The 26,020-nt window shown below is 41.9% G+C and overlaps 1 protein-coding gene across 2 annotated transcripts in view; it reads right to left on the reverse strand.

Moving 5' to 3' along the window:
* Positions 1-25,628, reverse strand: part of Lamp3 (lysosomal associated membrane protein 3) — a 38,304-nt gene extending 12,676 nt beyond the window's left edge. For both annotated transcript variants that reach the window (XM_026382934.2, XM_026382933.2), the window contains exons 1-4: positions 25,441-25,628; positions 18,065-18,768; positions 15,290-15,418; positions 3,123-3,180 (exon numbers count right to left, since the gene is read on the reverse strand). In XM_026382934.2, the coding sequence (XP_026238719.2) occupies positions 3,123-3,180; positions 15,290-15,418; positions 18,065-18,768; positions 25,441-25,489 (940 nt within the window). In that variant the 5' untranslated portion in view covers positions 25,490-25,628. The remainder of the gene's footprint in view (positions 1-3,122; positions 3,181-15,289; positions 15,419-18,064; positions 18,769-25,440) is intronic.
* Between the last annotated feature and the right edge of the window lie 392 nt (positions 25,629-26,020).

The following is a 26,020-nucleotide window of genomic DNA, read 5'->3' on the forward strand; positions in this document are numbered from 1 at the left end:
AGTGACCCAGAGCAGAGATAGGCAAAGTCAGCAAGTGGAGTATTCGCATATCACTGGCTGAGTGCATAATAGAGTAGGAGGAAGAATTCAGCAGGAGAGGATGTCACATCCACCCATGGAAACTGAGAAGGGCAGGGCCTGTCTCTTCTTCCCTTCTGAATGCTATCCTCAGCCTGCCTTGCCCATAAGCCCTATGTGCTTGGCCTGAATGTCCCTCAGACCTCACTGGCTGTATGTTTCTTCTCTTGGACACACTGGTGCCCTGCTGGCCCTTGGCACCCCAGCAAGCTACTTGGTAGAGTGCTCAAGGACGGGCCCTGTCTTATGACAGGTGCACCCTCTTCAGGGAGGTGATACTTCAAGGTAGATGGGGTTAAGGATTTTAATCACATAATGAATTTTATTGGCTCTAATTCCACACTTGTCAAGCACCCTTCTTCCTGTCCATAGTTAGGCTTCTTGAATGGGAAAAAACTCATTGGCCAGAGGACCCAACTGTCTTGTTTTCTGGGCCATTATATCGAGAAATAGCCACGTGATCAATTAACAAGTTGGCATTAAGGTCTGCATTTTATGTGCAAATGCCCTAGATGTTTCCTACATATGACCAGGAGTAACTCCTAACAGAGAAGAGAGGATCAACAGAGTCTTTCTTTCTCAGATGACTGCATCTTGCTCTTTTCCTTCTGGAGGTGGGAAATAATCTACTGTGAAACTTGTGCATATTACTGTATTATCTGATCCTGATCCCTCTCTCCCCACACCCATGGTCTATTATCACCATCTCCACTAAAAGTGTGACTGCATTAATACTACAACTACAACTGATTGCTGCTACTAATAGCACCATTACAGCCACTGTCACTATAGCTCCTATTGCCAATGCTAAGTCTTGATCATTAGGACCTGGAATCATATTTCCCCTTCATTAGCATCTAAATTAATTTCTGGTCTGACTTTCCCTTCCCCTGACTCTTAAGATGACTACCTTATCACTGGAAAAAATTTGATCCACGCCTAGTGATAACATCAGTTAATTTATGTTATTTATTCCCCAGCCTATATGACCAGGTTTGAGTAATGCACATGAAAATATGTTCTCAATATGATATTTTACCTACATTTAACCAATAATCATTAACAAAATCCTCCTGAACAATATCAACATAATATAGTAAATATTTTAAATAAATATTACCCCACATTTTCATTTTTTTGGCAAATTTCTTTAGTGTAAGTTTCTTAATTAATAGAATGATGTTTAAACTAATCCAAAGGTAGAACTTTGAAAAGGAGAAAACAGATACAAAATCCAGTGTCTGCACAGAGAAAGGGGGTCAATACAGGTGTGTTATCTAAGAGTAGGCTTTCTGGGGAAACATCCAGGGCCTTTGGGAGACTCACTGGACTTTTTTGGAAGCATGACTGGTCCAGTAGTGAACACTGTAGGACCCCCCCATGGGTAATTCTCCATACAGCAACCAAAGTGAATTTATAAACATAAATCGGATATATCATTTTCCTACACCAAATCCTCCCACGGCATTCTTTCACACTTTAGAATAAATCCAAAGTCCTCAGTTTGCTTTCCACACAGGCGATGCATACTCCAGCCTGGTCATCCCCCAGACCTTGTGGGTTGTGAGTTCCCTGTCTTGGGTGCCGAGGTGCCCTGCTGGTCCTTAAGCACGCTTGGTACAGCCTGTGCATCTATTGCCCTGCCATCAGAAAAGAGCTTGCTCAGGCCCAGATAGTCCTTAATGGTGATATCTGCTCAAACCTCACCTCTTCAGAGCTGCCTTCCTCCCCTGAGGGTTCCCTAAGGCTGATCAGAATCAGCTTTCCATTTCTCTCCACTACTCATAGAAGGTACCAGCCCCAAATAGTGTCCTATAATTTAATGTGTTCGTGTGGGGTCCCCTCCCTTTCCAGAATGTACATTCCATGAGTGCAGGAATTATCAGTTGGAATAATTAGGGATCCCTAATGGCTAATAACAAATGGAGCTTGGCCTTCTCTTTATTTTCATAGAATGAGTGTGTGATCCCAAGTGTAGAGAATAATTTGCTCTACTGAAACAGCCCCTTTGAAAGTAAAAATTTACATGTTATTTTTCACTTCTAAACTTTTTCATACTGAGAATGGAGGCTGAGGGGTTGTCCCTTGGCCCTGACTGCTCTAGGTAATCTGAGACTGTGACATATTTCTGATTTACACAGCTAAATCTACAAAAATCTCCTGCTTTTTGTTCCTGTGCCCCTTCTCTTTTAATAGTTTTCTGTGACTGAGTGCAGTGGCACTCCTTTAATCCCAGCAAATTTGAAGCCTAAGTAAGGAGATGGCAAGTTTGAGGCCAGTCTCTTCAACTTGGCGAGGCCCTAAGCAACTTAGTGAGACCCTGTCTCAAAAGTTGGTGGTGGGGTCTGGGAATGGAGCTCAGTGATGAAGTGGTCTTGGGTTCAATCCCCAGACACTGCCCCCCCCATCCTCCACCCCCACACCCCGCCCAAAAAAAAAAAAGTTTTCTATTCTCCTGATGAGCTTTGAGACAGAAAGATCTCTATCTTTCTTCCTCAGAGCTGGTTTTGAATAAAAACCTCTTTTTCTCTCTCTTGATTTTTTTTTTTTTTGGTACTGGGGATTGAACCCAGAGGCACTTAACCACTGAGCCACATCTCCAGTCCTTTCTATATTTTATTTAGAGAGTGTCTCACTGTGTTGGTTAGGGCCACGCTAAGTTGCTGAGGCTGGCTTTGAACTTGTGATCCTCCTGCCTCAGTCAGTAGGAAGTGCATGCAGATAGCAAATTACCCCAGAGTTCTCTTGCAGGCTACTTCATTATTATTATTATTATTATTATTATTATTATTATTTTGTAGTTGTAGATGGACAGCATGCCTTTATTTTATTTAGTTATTTTTATGTGGTGCTGAGGATTGAAAGCAGGACCTCACATGTGTTAGGCAAGCCTCTGCCACTGAACTCTAGCCCCAGTCCCCTACTTCTTCATTTTGTTTCTTAAAAAGCAGCATCAAAGATTAGCAGATTCAACAATATGAAAAATGAGCTAACCAGAAGCAGAGTATCATGGCTGCTCGAACAGCCATTCTCTAAGTACCAACCTGGATTTGAGACGGTCAAATAGGCTTCCACTTCACTGATATAATATGAATTTTCTTCCTGTAAAACAGCAGCGTGTTAACGTCTGGGTCATCTCCATTTTTATGTTTATGATTCTGACTTACAAACTTGTTTTGTCAGGATTCCAGCTATTATATCATTGATGTGGGGGCTGGGGGCACATGGATACTGAACCACAATGGTGTTAGAGAATTTCAATAAAATAAACACACCATTCCATAAATATAAAATATAAGTAATGGCTTCTTTCTGGCCCTGGACTTTCTAGGCTTACTTGTCACTAGACCCTGAAACTCAATTCCACTAGTATAATTTGAGTCCTTTCAGTAGTGCCAACTTTCCCCTTTGAAGTGCAACTACATTGGGAAGGTGAAAGGGTTGGAGGGACACATATGAGCTTTTCTAATAATTAATGTCTAAGGGCAGGAGTTCTTAACTTGACAGCACTCATCCCCAAGGGTAAACTTCATGGGATGCAAGAACCCTTTGGAAAAATAAAGTATGCATAATTGTACATGCATTTTCTTCCATGAGATGTCAATGCTTGAAAGAAATTAATAGGCCCATGTTCTCAAAATGGTAAAATGGGACCCACAGGAGAGATTCTGGGAAGAAATGGTTTACCTTAGAAGAGGACCCCCATTTAGAAACACAAAGTAATATCCCAAATTTTATTTAGGGATAGTCCTTTTGGACAAAACAAATAAACTACAAAGTAACTATAACCTCTTCAGAGTGTAAAACAATCAAAGGAATGGAATTGGAGTAAGAAAAGGTAAAATGAAAAGGGAATTTATTTCTTTGGTGCTGGGGATTTAATCCTTGGGTATGATGCATTCTATCATCGAGCTACAATGTCAGCCTGTTTTCTGTTTTTTAAAGTTAGTGATTTAGAGTATTCTCATATGAAAGAAGTGCAAAAAGTGGCAGAGTAATCAAAATTGGAATCTGAAGTCAAATTACTTTTTAAAATGTTTCCAGTCTAGTTGTTAAAGAAATTTGACAATAATAATCTTTTCTTTCTTTCTTTCTTTCTTTCTTTCTTTCTTTCTTTCTTTCTTTCTTTCTTTCTTTCTTTCTTTCTTTCTTTCTTTCTTTCTTTCTTTCCTCTCTCTCTCTCTCTCTCTCTCTCTCTCTCTCTCTCTCTCTTTCTCTTTCTTTTGTACTGGGGACTGAACCCAGGCGTGCTTAGCCACTGAGCCACATCCCCAGCCCTTTTTATATTTTATTTAGAGACAGGTATTAGTAAGTTGCTTAGAGACTTGTTAAGTTGCTGAGGCTAACTTTGAACTGTGATCCTCCTGCCTCAGCTTCCTGAACCGCTGGAATTACAGGAATGCACTACTGTGCCTGGCAACAATAATAATCTTAATTGCATTATAATCCATTTATCTATTATTCATGGATGAAATTATTCATTGCATATTGTTTTAGCAGTCACTGATACTGACACACTGACCTCTAGATCCTACAACTTTTTGATTCACTGTTATAGTTTGGATCAGGAATATCCCCCAAAGGCTAATGTGATAAAGGCTTGATCCTGGCTGGTGGTGCTATTGGGAGGTGGTGGAAACTTTAGGTGGGGCCTAGTTGGAGAAGTAGGTCACTATGAGGTGAGCATTTTTCTCCAATACCCTCCCTGCCCTAATGTTCTGCTAATAGGCCCAGAATCATTCAAGTCAAGTCATCATGGACTGCAACTTCTGAAACCAGGAGCTCATTAAATATTTCCTCCTCTTAGTTGATTTTGTCCCAGTGATGGAAAGCTAACACATTCACCTACTGCGCATGCGCCTCTTATCTCATGCAAGACACCTCCATGCATTGCTTTAGTTAATCCTCAAAGCTAGGAGAGGAAATGAAGGTTCAATGCCCAAGGTCTTGCCCAAGGTCACAGCCCTAAGAGGTAGCAGAGGAAGATAAAACCTCCAGCTGCCTGTGTCCAAATCTAGCTTTAATTTCTCCTTTATATTTACTCTATGCTAGACATTGTTCTAGGCCATTGTTCCAAGACCAGACTGCCTCTCTTGAGGTGCTCATTCTCAAGGGGCTTGAAGGCAAGTGGAAAAATGTGCTAGACTAGCTATGACCTAGACCTTTTTGGGTGTCTTTTTATACCATTTATTCAGGTTATTCTTTATTTGAGATTCTTTTTATAAAGGGAATTACTTTAGGGCCCGTAGTTTGGGTTACAAGACTCTGGTCCATCCTAAAGGCAAAGAGGATCCACTGAAGGGTTTTAAGCAGGACTTTGTGATTTTGGAAATTGCTTAGGCTGTGGTGTGAGATTAGTTTAAGGCACAGCATAACAGTTACTGTGGGGAGAGATGATATGGATCAAGATGTTTGATTGCCTTGTGGTTGTGGTGCACTTGCACTGGGATCCCCCTGTGCCAAAGTACAGGTTAACATTGCCCAGTTGCTATGGTGACATCCACCTGTGGTCACTCTGTGCAAAAGCTCAGAGTTATCTGTTTTAACCTTGAAACTCAGACATTGACTCCCAGAGATAGAGGAATTTGAGTATAGCAAGAGAACCACAATGTCTCATCAGCGTGTGAATTTCAAGCCTGCCTGCTTTGCAGAAACTTTCCCACAAATAACATTTTTTTCTAAGGAGTGGGTACCGGGGATTGAACTCAGGGGCATTCGGCCACTGAGCACATCCCCAGCCCTATTTTGTATTATATTTAGAGAGAGGATCTTACTGAGTTGTGTAGCACCTTGCTTTTGCTGAGGCTGGCTTTGAACTCAAAATCCCAAGCCGCTGGGATTACAGGTGCACATCACCACACCCAGCTCAACAAATAACATTTTGGTGAAAAAAATTATATAATAAACGTGCTGAGCTAGCTCTGGGTCATTGCATCACCATCCAGGTGTAATATCTCACCTGGTCTCCATTTTCTCTCTATGTGTGCCTGTTTGTCTCTTCTAATCCTGCATCATCCCTTGCTGATATCTGAACTAATCACTGTGCAGGTGGAGGCAAGTTGCCAGACTACTCTGAGCCCTCTGGAAAACCTTCTGGACCCTTCTCTTCCCTTTAGCATCTCTCTGACCCATCCTCACCTAAGGAAAGGGTGCTTTGCATTTCTATAAGGGTCCAGTTTGCTAAGTGAACTCTTTTGCCTGTGTTACCCCATTTGCAACATCCCCCAACAACAACCTCCCAAGATAGAATGCATATTATCAGCCGAGTTTATAGCTGAGAGCAAAGAGGTTCAGAGGAGTTAAGCATCTCCCTCGGATTCACATAGCTTATAAGTGAAACCAAGCAAGACAGTGATTACAGGATCCTTTCATACTGTGGGGATAGGTGAAAACTTTGTTATGTGAGAACTTTCTTTTCTTTTCCCTGGAATGCAGGAGCTTATAACTGTGCATAGGAAGCAGAACTGGCTACATAAGGGATGTGTGGGGTCTTACGCAAAGTGAAAATGCAGGGTCTCATTTAAAATTCATTAAGAATTTTAAGAGTCAACAGCAAATCATTAAAGCAAGCATGAACCCTTTCAAATGCACAAGTTTCACACAGAGGAAACCAGCCCCAACAGGAAGGGCTGTCTGTTCTTGGTCCACAAGAATCATACTAATACAATCAAGCTAATGCAAACAATGAGGCTTTGCTCAAAAGATGGTTCACATTCACTGTGAGTTTTTTTTCATGACATTATAGGCCAAAGTCTAGAAACTTCTATTTTGCTGCCTCAAAATTAGCAAAACATTGACTGGGACTGAACTGATGTCTGTCTTTAGGCTAAAGGAAAAGTATGTCAGGTGATCTCATGTAAACAGGGGAATGTTTGTTTTCTTAGAATTCTAAGTTTTACATAATTTATACTGCTGATCCCAAGTGGATCTTACTCAGATAATGGTGTCCACCTTATTCTGAAGAGTTATGTTACAGGATGTAAAGAAATAAAATTGTCTTAAACTACAGAAAAACACATTTTTAGATTTGGAATTCAAAATCTGGCATAATTCGAATAGGAACAGGCCTGAAGTATATTCTATGGGAGGGTTTGCAAGCTTTTTGTGTAAAGAGCCAGAGAGTAAATACTTTAGGCTTTGTTGTTCCCTGATACAATTCCTCAAGCCTGCCATTGAGCAGCCACAGAGAACACATAGACAACTGTGCATGCTCCAAAACACTTCATTTATGCACCTGGAAACTTGAATTTCATATGCTTCCATGTCAAAGATACCCCACCTCACACACCATTTGAAAATGTAAAAATCATTTTTAGATGGCTGGCTATACATTCTCAGGTGGAGGGCTGGATTTGGTCTGGGGATCACTGTTTGTTGAACCCTGGTCTACACCATCAGTGGAAAGAAAGGTAATGAGTCAGCCAGTCGGTTATTGCTGAAGGAATCCGTGTTATAAACAGAGTGATTAACTTTCTAACTGGGAGAACAAAGTGTTGCTAAGAACTTTTTAACACTAATTTTGAAACATCTTCTTGTCCCCATGTTGGCATCCTTTAAGTTGTCAAATCTTTGTCCTTAACTTTTGTTTTTTTACTAGTTCAGTAAATGAATGGGGATAGTAACAGGAATTCTTTCTTATGTTGATATGAGGATTAAAGGAAGAAAACCATGGAAGAAACTTAATGCAGAACCTTCACGTTTATTTTAATTGATGTTATTTATAATGCTGATAATAAATTAGACTGCCCCTTCCCCAGTAAACTTTTTCCGTTGAGATCAAATGATAATTTTTATCTATTTCCCAGAGCTCAGCTCTAATGGCAAACACACACACACACACACACACACACACACACACACACTCACACACACACACACACACTCACACACCGTGGGGGGACAAGCAAGTGAGCTCAATTTAGCTCTGTTAATTGAAGAAAAAAAGCTAACTTCTGCTCTGTGGGATGGGGGTGGGTGAATGGGGAGGAAGTCTGGGGTTTGGGAGCTATTTCTTTTTGTTGTTGTTGGAGTTGTGGATTGAACCCAGGGCCTTGCACATGCTAGGCAAGCATTCTATCACTGAGTAACATCCCCCAGGTGTCAGATTTAACCCAAACCCTGGGGAAATGACATTTAGCATTTCATTTCTCTGAGGAGAGAGAATATGTGGCATTATTTCCCACCAGATGTTTTTCTCTTTTGGGGTATGGGTTAGAGAATGACAAATAACTCTACTTGCTAGACTCTTGAAGATGAAGTGAAAACCCTCTTTTTTAACCATGGGTATTGGCTGAATGGGCGTTAACTGATAGGTGCATGCAGCATTTTAGCTCCATGTAAGAAACTTAGAACAGAGTCTTCACTTACATTTTAACTGGTGTTATTTGAATGGACCACCTATAAAAGTCTCACCTCCATACTCAGCCAATGGGGTGCTGACACCATGCTTCTCACTACTGGTGTCTGAAAGAGCTCTCTGAATATCTCATCAAAGAGATCCTAATTCCTCAAGGAACCTTAATATCTTCCTTAGCAAACTGGTTTGTACAGCAAGACCCAGGATTCCAATGCAAATCAGCCCTTCAGGTCTTTCTAGGAAGCCAGCATGCCAATGACCAGCATGCCTTGAGGTTCTTCTGTTGAGAACCTTTTATAAAAGGTGCTGTGGGAGGCACATAGTCACAGATACTCAGGGTGTGGATTTTTATCTTCAACATTAATTAAGACTTTTTTTGCTCAGAATCATAGTGACAAACAAACAAACAAAAAACCTTTGTTCTAGACAGAGGAAAAGGAAGCCCAAGAGGCTGTTTCTCCTGATCTACTTTTGCGGCAATTTGGCCTAGAGTGCTCTGCACAATTTAGATTCACTCCTTTATTCATTCACTTGTTCATCAAACATTTGCTAAAGAGATGCTATGTATAAAGTCAGTGTTGGACCCTAGAGAGAAATGTGAACCAGCCATAGGCTTTGTCTTCAAGACGGCAACATGGACAAATGCATTAATGAAGGTTGGGGAATAAGACGTGGAGACTTGGAACAAAGAGGAGAAATTCTCATCTTTACAGGCTGATGATCACCAGGCCATCTTACAGGATGAATTCAAAATTAACAAAATTCAAAATTAATTAATAAATTTTAATGAAATAAATAAAAAATTCAAAATTAATTAATTAATTATAATTAATTAAATAAAGTAAAAAAATAATTAAAAATTAAAAGGTGCTAAGGGTACAAGGGTCATTCTAGGCAGAACATATAGGAAAGCAGGGCATGAAATGGCATGGCATACTTGGAAAGTTCTGAGGGTATTAATATTTGAACACTGTTAAGTTATCAGGAGCCCAGCTCATGAGTCAGGAGGACCCCAAACACACCTCAAAGGCTCTGAAGAAAACACCAGATAGATCATTAGCATTGATTTCAAGACCTGGGCTGGCCAGTGTACTGCTTGGCCCATTCCCCCTTTCCACATGGTGATTGATTTCCCCATGTCCTGGATCCAGGGCTAGAGGCCTGAAGCTCCCCAGTCAAAGTAGGTGAGAAATGCATAATGTTGAATGTAGAAAAATACACTCTCCCTTCTATATCCATGAAGGGTTGGTTCCAGAATCCCTCTTAGACACCAAAATCTCAAAGGATGCTCAAGTCCTTTATATAAAATGGTGCAATATTCACAGAATATTTGCACAACCTCCCTTATACTTGAAATCATCTCTAAATTGCTTACAATATCTACTGCAATTTAAAAGCTATGCAAATAGTTGTTAAACCACATTGTTTTTAAGGGAATGATGAGAAAAAAAGAAGTCTGTACATGTTTAGCACAGAGGAAAATCTTCTTCAGAATATTTTCATGAGCTGTTGATTAAATTCATAGAAATGGAACCTGCAGATACACAGTGCTGACTGTATATCTCTACAAGGCACAGGATGGTGTTTTAAAACAAACTTATCTGGGCAGGAAGGAAGTTGTGGGAAAGAGGGAGAGGAGGTATGTTTATCTTGACCCTAAAAGATCTGAACAACTTTTGGTATATTACCCTAATCAAATGGGACATTGACAGGAAAAGGTTTTCAGTTCTCTAAAAAGTGAAACAGAGGGAAATCCATCTTTCCTGACCCACTGTGGGCCAGTGGTTCACATATGTGAGCCTGGCCCACCTCCACTATGGTCCTCAAACTAAATCTTGATTCACCCTGGGACCCACAGTTCCCAGTGATTATCATAAAACTCTTGAGACCAAGGGGGTCTCTGGAATAAAGGGTTTATTAACTATTACAGATGTAGCCAGAAAAGGTCCAGGTCCAGATCTAGGGATAAGCTCTCACAAATTCCAGCAGTAGGGCTTAAGATAGAAGCAGTGCCCACTGAACCTAGAGCTACAAACATATTCATAACAAAAAATTGGAGGGCTGGGGTTGTGGCTCAGTGCTAAAGCACTTGCCTCACTCATATGAGGCACGAGTTTGATCCTCAGTACCACATATACCACATATAAATAAATAAAATAAAGGTATTGTGTCCATCTTCAACTTAAAAAAATTGGAGAAGAAAAGCACAAGCTGTTGACCTTGAACCTATCTTGGCTATAGATAAAGAGGGCAGGACAATGTGAAACAGGGAAAGCTTGGGGATAGCACAGTCCATAAGGCACAGTGATGGTTGGGTCTGGATTAGCTGGAGCTGAAAGCAGAATGAGGTGGCTCTTAGAGGCTCGGGATGGGATTTGAGTGAAGGTTTTAATAGACATTCAGGATTGTGAAATGAGCTTTTTTTTTGGCAGGGGGTGGAGAGGGGTTTGGCTTGAGCAACTATAGCGCTTGTAGTTAAATTTAGAACATTTCAAAATTTGTTTTTTTCTTATCCACCCACTCTTAGAGAAGAGGAAAAGAGGTGCGGAATAGCTAACAATCTGTTATGGTCACAGAGCAAATGAGAGGTCTAATTGAAGAATAATAAGGTTAGGTGGCACCTCAGAAAGCAGATTTTCTTTATGTTGTTATCACTAGTAGTATTTCAATTAAAAAATTTGCAAATTATTAGACATAATTTGAAACCCAGAACTAGAGCCTGTATTTCTTTTATATTCTCCCTTATACCTGGTTCATTGTTCACTGGATCATGGGTCCCCACTGTGTAGGGTCCCTTGAGCTAAAGACAGTTAAGAAGAAGCAGGTGCAGAAGAATTCTCTGCCTTCCCCCAGGTCCCTAAAGGCAAGACAGAAACTTTTAAAGATATCACTCTCTTCTCTATTTACCAGGAAGGATAAAAGTGAGTCACTGAAAACTACTGGAGACCCCCATCAGCTGGGCACCACATCAGAACAATCTACAAAATCAATCTTACTAACTAGCCTATATCTCCCAGTGTTTTCCCCATATATTTACCTTCCCACAGTTTCCTAACTGTGGAAGCCTAAAATGGCTTTCTTTTGTCTTGTCACATCTCCAAAATTTATTGTTCTTTGTTGAAGATGATATATAAGCCAGAGTTCTAAGCCATGGCTTTGAGTTATCTTTCCTGGAGGTTTCTCCTGAGCAATGTACACAGCACACATTAATAAACGGCCTTGTTTTCCTCTCATTAGTCTATCTTTTGTCTCCAACTTATGGGAACAGATTTATGAGGTTTGAGAAAAAAATTACATTTTCTCTCCAATAGGACAAAGTGGATATTCAGTAAATTCTTACTGATGAATTGGTCAATGCATTAGGCCTGCTCATAATTATCCTACAACTCGGTTCTCGTAACATCTACTATAATATAATGAAACATAAAGTCATTCTCTAAGGTCCTCCTTTTCTCTAGAGCAGTGGTTCTCAATCAAGGGTGATTTTGCCTCGTAGGAGACATTTGGAAATACTTGGACACATTTTAAGTGTCAAGTTCTATTCCTGACACCTCCTGAGTAGAGACCGGGGATGCTACTAAACCTCTGACAAAGCACAGGACAGTCCCCAAGACGATAATTTATCTGGCCCCAAATGTTAACACTGCTGCTGTTGAGAAATGTAAATTCAGAAAGCAGCAACATTTGAAAAGAGACAGATTGAACTGTAGAGCCCATTTTTCTTTTGGAAAAATCTGGAAGGCTTTCTTGCCTTGTATTTCATATAATAAATACATTTATTAGGGCAGAAGTTACAGCATCAGGGTCCATAACATAAATCTAGCTTGTTTTGTTTGGCCAGCATGTGTTCAAATATTTTAAACGTGTTACCAACACTTAAACAAATACTTTTTACCTAAAGATCTGAATTTCTGCCTTTTCTTGAACAATCAGAAGAGCTAGAAACACTGGCCTCTTGTTACCACTTGAAAGAAGTGTGTGTCAAATATTTAACAACTGGCACAGTAGGAAGCCACTCAGAATGGACACCTGGCCTTTCCGGATCAAGGTTCCCCAATGGCTGGACCCTGCGATTGGCACTGTGATTGGAGCTGAGGAGTGGCGGCTCCCTCTGGGGATGTGGACATTTTCTTCTTTCTCCCATGTGTCTCCTCATTACTGAGGCATGGTCTATTGTCACTTGTCATTCCATGCTTACCTTCACATTTTTCTTATTAGATTGAAGGGGAAAATTATATCTTTCTTGTCTCTAATTAAAACATTTGAAAAGTTAAAAACATGAGACTACCTGTTTCAAGGGGAAAAATGTTTTTATTAGCTTGCTTCATTCATTGAATTTTATGCTTAGCTACTACAATCTTGAACTTGGAGTTCCTGTTTGGCTTAAACAAATTCTTAAACAAATGCAGAAACTTCCCAGGCTGGCAGGACGTTTTACCTTCTTCTTCTTCTTCATTTTTTTTTTTTAGTTGTCAATAGACCTTTATTTTATTTACTTATATGTAGTACTGAGAATTGAACCCAGTGCCCCACACATGCTAGGCAGGTGCTCTACCACTAAGCCACAACCCCAGCCCAAATTTTACCTTCTTGAAGCTTCTTTGCTTCCTCCTGTGCTGAAACCAAATCAACTGCCTGGGAATCTGTGCTGGGGTTAGAGTAACTAAGGTGGGCTGGCTAGTGAGATTCTGGCAAAGCAATTAGTGCAATACTTTGGGGCCACAGATGGAGAGTGGCTTCCAAAAGGTGGGTGAGGCAGGGAGGAAGGAGGCCTGTTGGTGCTTTTAGCTTCATCTGGGCCCTCATTTCCTGCCCATACCTCTGCAGGGAGAGAAAATTTGGAGCACAGAGGATTTTCAGAAAGGCAGGGATTCTACACTCTGGTGGAGTTTGGTTAACCAGAGTCTAGCCTGAAGGCCTTGGAAAGGCAGGGTCAGAGCATCAGGAGACAGAGGGACTTGACAAAAAGAGAGGTTGAAAGGCAGCCAAGGAAACTTTGATTGGCAATTCTCCCTCAGGCCTGGTGGCAGCAGCCATAATGAAACACCAACAAGTGTTGGAGGTTTTGGGTACCTTCCCCTCAGCAATTATTCCTTCACACATTGTTCTGAGCAGTGGTTCAGGTGGAAGTGAACCCTGTACTGGAGCATAAATGCTTATGTCTGCAGCCCCTACCATTTTTTCAAGGTGAGTCTTAAAGAAATTCCTGACACCTCTAAAGTTTAATTTCAGTTGCCCAGAGATGGAGCATTAATTCTGCTTTAAGTGGTCTTCTGGGATGAAGAACTATATCTTTAGCATTTGGTACCAAAAAGAAATCCCTGACTTCTCCAAAGCAGGTCTGCCTTGCTCAGAAAAGTATACAACAGGAGAATAAAGCCCTGGAGATTAAGTTAATAACAAGAGCAACAATAAATCAACAAATCACCCTTTATTGAACAAAATAAGGGTATTAAATAAAATTTTTAGGAGGCTACTGGTTTGGACTGAGCTCCTGCTCCAGGTTCAACAGACCCAACCACAATAGAGTTACTCATGCTGAAGTTTCAGGCCACCAAGCCAAAACCAAGTTGTTTATCTGATCTTCCCAGAAATCCAGATAGAGAGAAAGAGAGAGTAGCCAAATCCTCACACAAGCTAATTTTGGGTGGCACAATGAGGAAGTCCCCTCTGCTTTAACCTTTATAAGAAAAGTAACTTTGAAATAACTGATTTGCATGTTGTTCTCTTTCTGCTTTCCTCCCTATTCTTCTGTCCTTAAAGTTAATCTCCTCTGCTCAGCTCACCAGAACCCTCATTCTCTCTGATAGAATGAGGTGTTGGCCAATCTAGAGTCATAAATGAGAGGTCATTCAGATCTTTAAACTAGATTTCTTATCATTTTGTCATTTGACAATTCTTATGTGCCAAGCTCTGTGCTAGACAATTTACATATATCACTTACAATCTTTAAAAGGGTTTTATCAGGTGAGTCTAATTATTGCCATTTTACAGATGAGGAAGCAGGCCCCACCTGGCCTGAGCTGAGCTCTTACTTGGCCTATTTGAAAGAGACCTTGGGGAAAATCTCTCCCTGGAGAGTAGGATGATAAGATTTTCTGGTTCCCAGGATATTTGCCTAATTAAGTCACTGCTGTGACAGCTGATGGCTATCAATCATCTGCCACTTACTGTGAGCTGGGCATGCACTTGATAGATCACTAATTCCTTCCCCCCATTTTTTTTTCAAATAATAAAATAAAAGCTTAGTCAGGTTAAAGTACCTGCCCAGTGTCAGAAGAGCATGTGACAGAGTCAAATTGGCAGCTGCCTCTCTTGACCTCAGCACCCATGCCCTGTCCACTCTGTGCTGTATTCTACCCCTTCCTGAATATGGTCTGGAAAACCCAGGACCTGGTTAAATCCTGTAATTTTACCTTCTGTGGTTGGAAAGAACCCATTGTGACATTTGGTTTTGGACGTAGGATAATCCTGTTGAATGTGGGGTTCACTGGGAATTTTTCTAGATCTCCTCGTGTGTACAACTTCCTCCTTTGGTGGTTTGCAAGGGGCACTGGAGGCTAGGTTCCCCAAAAGCCAAGCCTCCCCTGAGAGGCATTAAAGTCTGTCTTGACCTGCACAGAGGAGGCTGAAGGGGGATGAAAGCAAACATACAATGTCGACACTTCCCTCTTCTCCATCCCCACACTCCTCATTCTTAACAGCAAAGATCTCAAAAGGCTCTGAGGTCTGTTTCTGCCGAGTCTTGGACAGAGGTGAAGCATTGCATCACCAGGACCCCGGGGCAGGGCTAGGGGTAGGGTGACAAGCAAAGCCACACTGGGGCCAGCTGGTGAGAAGGACCCCACTCCTTACCTTGGTAAATGTGAAATTCACAGATCCACCCTTGAAATTCAAGAAAAGGCTGGAATTTCGGGACCCACAGTTCCCAGAGGCTTGGGTTGTGTTGGGGTCGATGTTGAAGTATCTCTGAGGTGAAAAAGCCTAAACCGAATAAGGAAGATCAGCTTAATGAGAGAGAGAAGAAAATTCGAGCAAGGGAGTCGAAGCACAGACTAGTAAGTGAACTAAGTGGGCATTCGCTTGAGAACTGGGAAGACCTCAGATGGATGACATCCTCTCCCTTCCAAACTCATGCTCCAAAGCTTTCTTCAAGAAGGCATTTGCCTGTGACAGGAGCTCCCTGACAGGTGGCTTGTGGTGGAAATATTCTTGATAAACTTGTGGAATTTAAATTTGTTCAATTAAGCAAGTTGAAAGATAAAGGATCTGTGTTCTGGGGTACTCCTGTTTTTAAATGAAAATCTGGGTGTGGAAGTTTTCTTTGAAATTATAAATACTATGAAAAAAGGAAGGTTTTATTTTATGTTGATTTCTTTCTTTATTTTTGTAGCAATGATAGTTTATTTTAATATGCTAAACCAACATGAAAAAATGCTCACCATCGCTAGCAGTCAGAGAAATGCAAATCAAAACTACCCTAAGATACCATCTCACTCCAGTAAGATTGGCAGCCATTAGGAAGTCAAACAACAATAAGTGCTGGAGAGGATGTGGGGAAAAGGGCACTCTTGTTCATTGCTGGTGGGACTGCAAATTGGTGCAGCCAATTTGAAAAGCAGTATGGAGATTTCTTGGAAAGCTGGGAATGGAACCACCATTTGACTCAGCTATTCCCCTTCTCGGTCTATTCCCTAAAGACCTAATAAGAGCATGCTACAGGGACACTGCTACATCGATGTTCATAGCAGCACAATTCACGATAGCAAGATTGTGGAATCAGCCTACATGCCCTTCAATAGATGAATGGATAAAAAAATGTGGCATTTATACACAATGGAGTATTACTCTGCATTAAAAAATGACAAAATCATAGAATTTGGAGGGAAATGGATGGCATTAGAGCAGATTATGCTAAGTGAAGCTAGTCAATCTTTAAAAAACAAATACCAAATGACCCCTTTGATATAAGGGGAGTAAACAAGGACAGGGTAGGGACGAAGAGCTTGAGAAGAAGATTTACATTAAACAGGGATGAGAGGTGGGAGGGAAAGGGAGTGAAAAGGGAAATCACATGGAAACGGAAGGCGATCCTCAGGGTTATACAAAATGACATATAAGAGGAAAGGAGGGGTAAGACAAGATAATACAAATCGAAGAAATGATTTACAGTAGAAGGGGTAGAGAGAGAAAAGGGGAGGGGAGGGGGGGAGGGGGGATAGTAGAGAATAGGACAGACAGCAGAACACATCAGACACTAGAAAGGCAATTTGTCAATCAATGGAAGGGTAACTGATGTGATTCAGCAATCTGTATACGGGGTAAAATTGGGAGTTCATAACCCACTTGAATCAAACTGTGAAATATGATGTATTAAGAACTATATAAAGTTTTGAACGACCAACAATAAAAAAAATATGCTAAACCAAAAATTAACAACTTCTTTCTTTGAAAAAAATCTGAATTCTGTACATGCAGGGTTGGTTTAAATGACTATAATGTATTTAACAAAAAACAAATTGTTATAACCCATCTTATAAAGATTTCTATATAGAGAGTAGATACTAAATAATTTTGCTGAATGATCAGATATTTTAAAAAATCTACACATAGTTATAAAATAGTTAAGTCCATAAATTAAGAATACTGTGAATTTACTTAACTGTACAAAAGAATCATTCTCTGATTTCTTTACACATCAATTAATTTTAACCCTTCTCTCCATTCTTTTTTAAAAAAATATCTATGTATTTGTAGATGAACACACAGTATCTTTATTTATTTTTATGTGATGCTGAGGATCAAACCCAGTGCCTCACACATGCGAAGTAAGCACTTTATCACTGAGTCCCAGCCCCTCCATTCTTTTTGGGGGGGAGGTGGTACCAGGGATTGGACTCTAGGGCACTTGACCACTGAGCCACATCCCCAGTCCTTTTTGTATTTTATTTAGAGACAGGGTCTCACTGAGTTGCTTAGTGCCTTGCTTTTGCTGAGGCTGGCTTTGAACCCATAATCCTAATCCTCCTGCCTAAACCATCCAGAGCCAGTGGGATTACAGGCGTATGCCACCGCGCTGGACCCAATCTTTTTGTTAATCTGGATTTTCATATTAATATCATGGTGGCCAGAACTGTGCAGAGTGTCTGATTCAAATGTCACATGTCTCTGGTAAGAGGCTGAGGGAAAGTCAGGCAGAGGGGTGTGGCCAGCACCCCACTCACCACTCCCTACAATGCTGAGTTAGCTAGAAGTCAGAGTATGCGTATTGAAGTTCTCATTGTGTGCCTTCCTCTCTATTTTTTAAAAATATTTATTTTTTTAGTTATAGATGGACATGATACCTTTATTTTATTTAATTTATTTTTTATGTAGTGCTGAGGATTGAACCCAGGGCCTCACACATGTTAGGCGAGTGCTCTAACACTGAGCCACAACCCCAGCCTTCTCTCTATTTTTGTGTGTTCTCTAAAACATATTTGCCTTTTAAAGGAGCACCTTGGAGAAAAATGAGCTCATGGTTATATATTTCATTTAAGGACCAGATGCAGGGGATTGTGCATTCCTAGCAAGGCAAATTCCACTCACAGATTTTAAAGGTGGCATTAGAATCTTATGGCCCCAACTTACCGACTCCTTTTCTTGAACAATCAGCTGTATCCCCATCTCTGCTTTGATACAGAGCCTGCTTCCATTTAGAACTTGGTAAACTCCGGTCTTGGCTGGTGATGGCTGAGGTACAAGGGTGGGCCCAGGAACTATGGTGGCAGGTGGGATTGTTTGGGTGACATTGTGTGACCCTGGGGATGTTCCCGGGGCATGGGTGAGTGGACTAGGCTTCGGACTGGTTGTGCTTTTGTGAGGTATTGTAGACAAAGTTTTGGGGAGAGTGGTCTGTTCACTGGGTTGGATGGTTTTCCTAGTTGTATGGCTGACAGCAGATGTACTGGTTCCAGCTGTAGGGGCTGGTGGTGTGATGGGTGACTCTGAAGGAGTCAAGGTGGGGCCAATGGTGACTTCAGTAACTGGGTGTGACTTGTTGGGTGTGGCCAGGGTGAAGGTCACTGGACTGGCAGAAGGGTTACTTTTTATTGTTACTGGGGTAGCAGGGGGAGTTTTCATCATTGTGTTTCTGGGGTTCTCAGAGTTGGAGGTTTTGATAGCTGTTGGAGACGTGATGTGACCCTCCATCGATCTTGCTGCCACTGCTTTGTGAGGCCCTTGGTGAGTTAGCTTTGCTGTGATCTGCCCTGTTGCTACTTCCCTGGGCTGAAGATGGTATCTGCTTTCTGGAAATGCTGTTGCTCTTATTGGAGGACCATCATGTAAAATAACTGCAAATTAGGAAACAAGAGTGTCAAAACATCAATTGCTTACAAGTTTCCTCTTCCATTCCCATCTTAATGTTGGTTTTTAAGAAAAAAGACAATATACATGTTTTTAGATTTTAGGGAAATTTACAAGCTCTGACATTCCTCTGCAAGAAGCCTCTTTGTGTACACAGGATGTGGCACTCATGCACCCTAAAGTGATCACACTCAGCTAGAGCTCTAGGTGTGTACGCCTCTTCATTTCCCACCTTTAAATGTAAAACCAGACAGTTGACATCAAATAGTGCTCCTGCTGCTGTGATGTTCTGATGGAATCTGGCAGCACGTCTATTGGTAATAAAATATACAGAGGGTTTTTTAAAAAAATTTTTTAGATATTGATGAATCTTTATTTTATTTATATGCAGTGCTGAGGATTGAACCCAGTGCCTCACACATGCTAGGCAAGTGTTCTACCACTGAGCCACAACCCCAGCCCAGAGTTTTATAGTTCTCATAGAATCATATAATCCCAGGTTTGAAAGGGAATTTAAATGTCATGGAGTCCAAACTCTAATCTGATGCATGAATTAAATCTATGAATCTTTGCTCTATGTTCATCTGATCTATGCTTAATTTCCCTTAATGATAGGAGACTCATTTCTTTACAATATAATCCCCTTCATCTTTTATCTTGCCAATCATAAGTTTTCTAAATATAAACCAATTCCTGTTGTTTTTCTTAAACTTTTGTATGGTCCAGTCTTTCTCAGCCAAAAAGGAAAAACAAGGTGTGATTGCTCTGACTCTTTAGGAGGCCTGTCCTTCATGACAGCTCCTCAGACAGCATTCCCTGTCCTATGTAAAACAGGTCCCAACCCCCATGATTCTCCATCTCAACATTATATTCATTGTTTTCTCTGTACGAATTACAATTTGTAATTATTTCCACAGATGGTATTGGAATTAAGACTAGGGATCTGCCTGGCCAGTGGGTACCAGCAGAAGTTCAGCCCTGAAAAAACATGTATTTATTGGTTTATTAATTTTTGCACATGTCTTACTAGACTAAAAGTCACCAAAGGTGGGAATTTATGTGTATAATTTCACCACCAGTGCCTGTGTGTAGAAAGTGTTCAGTCAATCTGAGCTGAATGAATAAATGACCCAATGGATAAATGAGGATGATAGCCTTAGAGGTCTAGGGCTATCATAAGGCTCAAGTGAGTTGGTTTTAGTGAAAGCTTCAAGACTACTGAGAACATACATGGTGTCTACTGTCGTCACAGTTCTTTCTGGGGGTGTCTTTCAGCATGAAAGAGCTCTGGCTTTCTTTCAACTAGAGCGGTTTTGGGCTGGGGATGTGGCTCAAGCGGTAGCGCGCTCGCCTTGCATGCGTGCGGCCCGGGTTTGATCCTCAGCACCACATACCAACAAAGATGTTGTGTCCGCCGAGAACTAAAACATAAATATTAAAAAAAATTCTCTCTCTCTCTCTCTCTCTCTCTCTCTCTCTCTCTCTCTCTCCTCTCTCACTCTCTCTTTAAAAAAAAAAAAAAAGAATATAGAGCGGTTCTATCTTTGCTTTCTCTAGGCATGTAACAATCCAGAAAAGTATGCAAAGCACAGGCTCAAAATGGCCTTGGGAGCCACAAAATGACCTTGGGAATCGGGTGTGGTGGTACACACCTGTAGTCCCAGAAACTTGTGAGGCTGAGGCAGGAGGATTGCAGGTTCAAAGCCAGACTCAGCAACTTGGGGAGACCCTGAGCAACTTAGAGAGTTCCTTTCTCTAAAAAAAAGAGTGGGGAGGGGTGGGAATGGGGGATGTGGCTCATGTGGTTAAGTGCTCCTGGGTTTAATCTCAGGTTTTTTTTAAAAAAAATGTCCTTGGGAGTCTGATCAGGTACACAGGGAGAGAGTTCTGTCCTCCAATTCTGTGGTTTCATTGTATTTATTCAGACAGTCATTGGAGCCATTGTTTCCAGATGTTGGGCTGAGACTTAGGAAAGCATGTGGAAAGGGAAAGGAGAAGGTTCTACATTGGTATTTATAAAGTCCTAATAATCATATCTAATAAAAATGATCCATAAACACCCTTTTATCTCTTTCCATTCAATACATTTCTAAGTGGTTACTTTCTTCCTATTAATAAATAACAATAAATTACCAAATTACAGGACATTTACTACTTGTAGGCCTCAGATCAAAGTTTTTTTTTTTTTTTTTTTTTTTTTTTAATGAACTCTTCTTAAAAATCCTCTGGTAGAAACTATCTTTATCCATTTTTCAAAAGCAGAAACTTGGGTTACAAAATTTCATCAACTTGATTGTAATTGTACAACTTGTCAATGTTGGAGGTGAGACTCAAGTTCTTATACATCTGAATCAAAGCCTGTATTTGGATTTGGGGAAGTGTGAAGGTATAGTGTGTGGCTGGGAAGACTGGGGAATGCAGAGACAAAATCACAGGAGAGAGGTCCTTTGCAGTGACCCTAATTTACCAGCTTCTCATAATGGTGGTTCTTGGTGAAACCTTCAAAAGTTCACATGTTGAAATGGTGGTGAAAACTTCAGGAGGTAGGGCCTCTAGGAAGTCCTCAGGTCTTTGAAAGTGGGCATACTTTTCAGATGAGAACCTCACCCCCTAGAGATTTAGTAAAGGTCAAGGTCACTGCTCTGTCTGCCCAAAAAGAGGGCAGGGGACAGGATGGAAGGCAGGGCATAGCTCAGAATCTGTCTTGACCCTCCCTCTACTCAAAAGAACATAGCATTGGAGTTCACATGCTAATCTGCCAACCCCCACCTCCACTCGCACCCCAGAATTTGCTGTCCAGGATTCAGGAGGCTCAGCAAATGAATACCCCAGGGCCTAGATCCATTGCTCTGACTCTTCTAAGAGACTGTTAACAGGAAGAGGTGTGAGAAGGTTTTAGTTCCCCTACAACCAGCAAGAAGAGCTGAGAGCTGAGTCATTGCCCAGTCCCTGGGAAAGTCAGTGGCCACACAGGGGCTCAGGATGACCACTTCTTTAGTTTTTTTTCCCCCCCGACAGGTCCTTTCCAGACAGACTTTGGTTGGTTTCCTGCCACACTCAACTAAACAGGTATGTAGAGCCCTCCTCTGAAGGTAGGCTCCATGCCCAGCACCGGGGCTGGGTCTTTGTTCTTGGAGGCTCAAAGCCTTGTGAGGCAGATGCACAATTTCGTTTATACTCCTCAGTGTGACAAGTGTTATTATTGAAACAGTCCCAGGGGGCCAGGGGAGTATAGGGTGGAGCATCTCATCAAGGAGAAATTCTTTGGGCAGTCGAGATAGAAGGTACTCCAGACAGGAAGAGGAGATGTGCTGTGCCGTGAGGCTTGGAGGCCTGGGATATTGGGAGGACAGGAAGAGAGCCTGGGGAAGCAGGGATAGTCAGCAGGAACAGGCCTTGGAGGACACATTTTGTCTGCAGGCCTCTGAGGAGCAGAGTCGGGGGGGGTAATTGGAGTCCTGACCCCACGTACAGGAGGAGGGAACCAGATTTTAGCACCTGACCCCAGCACCTTGCTTGGTACTTCCTGGGGCAGCTAGAGCAGAGACGGTCATGCCCTAGAACAGAAGGGTGGAGACTGCTGGCTGACTACTTCAAAATCTTGTCTTCCTCTGTTCCTTAGGAACAGAATGCTGAGTTTAATCTCAACACTTGTTTCCTGGAGTAAAGAGCCTTTCATCCAACTCTCCCTTCTTGAGTGGGGACATGATCAAGTGTTAGCCAAGGCAATAGAAGCAACAGGGTTATGTGGGCCTTCCAGGAAGGCTGGTTGAAGGGAGCTCAGTCACCTGGGTGGCCTGCCTCTCTGTTGCACATCTTTTTTCCTTTCAACAACCCTGTAACTGGATGTCTGCAGACATCCAGAACCACCAGGAGACCTTGAAGGTGAAAGTCACACAAGATGGTGGGTACCTGAAGATGAGCCCCTATGCTAGAACAGGTCTGAATTCCTCTGATTTGTTTTCACAGGAAAGAGTTACAAACAATAATCTATCTGTTTCATCCATTGTCATTTTGGGCTTGTTGGTTTTATACAGGTGAACCTAAACTTAACAGATACTAATTTAAATCTTCTGAAGTTTTCTGAAGCAGGAATTTGAGGCCAGGGAAACAAAAGTCTTAGATAAAGATTACTCATCTGGTTTACCTAGGAGCTATATCTTTCCTAGCAAGATGTCTAATAGTTTAGCTAATCTCCAGTTCAACAAGTTTTTTTTTTTTTTTTTTTGGTACCAGGTATTAAACCCAGAGGGGCTTAATCACTTAGCCACATCCCCAGATCTTTTTATTTTTTATTTTGAACAGGGTCTTGCTAGGTTGCTGAGGCTGACTTTGAACTTGTGATCCTCCTGTCTCATCTCCTAAGCCTCTGGGATTACAGGTGTGTGCCACCATGCCCAGCAACAAGTATCTCTTGAGCCTCTGCACATACGGTTGGGTAGTGCGGTAGTTCAGGGCATGAATCCCAAAGCCAGACTTCATGGACGGCAATCTCCATGGGCTGCCACTTACTAATAGGGAGTCCATGAACAATTACTTAGCCTGCCCCTATCTTAGGATCCTTATCTATAAACTGGGGAAGAGAACAACACCTACTTTTCAGAGTTCTTAATGAAACTAGATGAATTAATATAGGCAAGTAGATGCACATATGGAGCCCTTAGCTTATCTGCTATGAGCATGGCTCTGGTTCAAAGCTCAAATCTGTGCTTTGTGACCATTAGCAAAATTTTAAATCATTTTGTGCTTATGTTTTCTGATTAGCAAAATGGAGATGTTGCCAGTACTTACAACCTAGTGAGACCCTGTTATAAGGTTTAAATAGCTCACAACAATGCTGGCCTACAGAAAGTACCATGAAGTAGTGATCACTCTGTGCCCATAAGCCCTGTGCTGGGAGAAGGGGGTTGCAAAGATGACTGGAGAGAGGGACATGAGAGAAAAATACAGGAAGGGGACTGACCCAGTCAAGCAAAGCACTTTCACAATTGTTTTACTGACTTGCTCTCATATTGTCCTCCCAGCACTCCTGGGAGAAGACACTATTTTCCCCACTTTTTAGTGAGGAAACTAAACAGCTGAAAGGTCTGTTTATAGAAACAAGGCCTCCCTGCTGGTAAGGGTTGAATCCTGGGGCACTGATCTGCCTCATGGCCAAATGTGGCTCATGGCTCACCCCTGAGGAAGATCCTCACACTTCTTTCACCCCTTCACACTGAGAATTACAGCTCAGAAAGGAAAGGGCATTTGCCCTCACTTGCCTAGCTGGCACTTGGCCACACTCACTGTGTGCCTGCGTCTGTCAGTCATTCAGTTCGCGCTCACACTTGTCATTACAGGGACCAGGTAGAGTGTGTTTGCTTTTGTATTAGCCTGTAGTGATCATTTTTTTTCTTTTACTCCTCCTTCCTTCCTTCCTTCCTTCCTTCCTTCCTTCCTTCCTTCCTTCCTTCCTTCCTTCCTTCCTTTCTTTCTGTCCATGGTACTGGGGATGGAACCTAAGGCTTCACCGGTGCTAAGTACCACTCAGCTATACCCCAGCCCAAGTTATTTTTTTCTGTATCCCAAAGAACACGAAAGTATAATTCTCAAAGCATGGCACAAAGGAAAACAGCCTGCATCAGAGGAGCTGACATGACCCTCGCACAGTTTCAAGATATTCGTAATATTCATGGGGCACCAGGGACCACTGTGTCTTGCACTTGAGCATGCTAACAGGGCAGTGTGGACAGAGCTAGTTCTCTCACATGCTACGTTCACTGGCTCTAGGTGGAAAATTGGGAATTGACAGGCAAATTTGATAACAGCAACAGAACCACAGCACCCAAGAGTACTCCATGTCCTGGAAGAAGGTGCTTTGGTGAAAGCAGGGACTCAGGACATCAAATAATAATTATATGTTTATCATCCCATTTGGCCTCTCTGAGCCAAAGTGCAATGACAGTATATATATATTTATATATTTATAATATTTATATATTTAGTATTTATATTTTTATATACATTTAATTTGTTTTTTAGGTGTACATGGACATAATAGCTTTATTTATTTTTATGTGGTGCTGAGGATGGAACCCAGTGCCTCACATATGCTAGGCAAGCGCTCTACTACTGAGCTACCGTCTTAGCCCCAGTGGTACTATATTTTTTAAAAAAATCTTTGACACTGGGTTTACACCTTTCTTAAGCAGAGCAATTGTCAGACCACATGAGATGCATCTTGACAGTTCACTGTTTACATAATATAAACATAGCACTGTTATTTAAGAAAAACAGGAAAAGGAAGAGATGACTTCTTTAAACAGATAACAAAATGAAAGCCCCATTTCTGAGCTGTGGCTCAATTCTCCCTCTCCTGAATCTAAGAGATTTCTATGGATGCCCTTGATAAGGTGCCCACAACCCATGTGCAAGTCAAATAGAGTCGCTGTGCTCTGGAGTTGATGCCTACTCTGTCTAATGCCCAGGCAACACGTCCAAATTGTGAAAACCCTTGGAAAAACTGAAGGTTGGAGACATCCTTGATCTAAACACCTACAGGCAGAAGCCATATCTACAGTCTGACCTGTCTCTGCTTGGTTAGGGGCATCAGAATGAATTTAGGTTTAAAAAATCAGATATGGCAAAGGCCACCACGGAAAGTGGTGTGTGTCACTCACCAGCCAGGGACACGGAGAGCACCACCACTGCAGAGAGTTGCCGGGGCATGGCTGGCCAGTGAGGGCGAACCCGGGGTGCGAAGGCTCTGCTGCTCTGGTCTCCGCTGGGCACAGCTGGGATGTCTGAACCGTTGGCACAGGGCTAATTCCAGGGCAAGTCCCTGGAACGCCTAGGAAGTTTCAGCTCCTTGCCCCACATTCACTTGTGGCAGAGAAACTAAAGTCACTTACGTTATGAGAAGGATCTGAAAGACCCGCCCAAGCCCTATGCTGCGCAAGAAGGGAAACCACAAGTGCCCTTTGTGGGAGAGCAGGCGCCTTCCTCTCTGCCTGGAGCTTTGGTGAGGGGTGGGGACGTGGGTGGGGATGTGGGAGGGGGCCGGCCAAGGTGAAGGGCATTGGGATCTTTTCTCCTAGGAGGTGGAGGGTCTCTGACAACTTGGATGTCCTCTTTCTCTGATGGCTTGGGTACATTTCTGTAAATCCTGAGATCATTGCCAGTTGAGAGAAAACCAGTCACCGAATCAAGGCTGAGAGGGACACTTACAATACCAGGGTGGAGTGCTCTGCTCCTGTGCAT

Source organism: Urocitellus parryii, chromosome 2 (genome assembly GCF_045843805.1).
Source record: "Urocitellus parryii isolate mUroPar1 chromosome 2, mUroPar1.hap1, whole genome shotgun sequence".
NCBI lineage: Eukaryota > Metazoa > Chordata > Mammalia > Rodentia > Sciuridae > Urocitellus > Urocitellus parryii.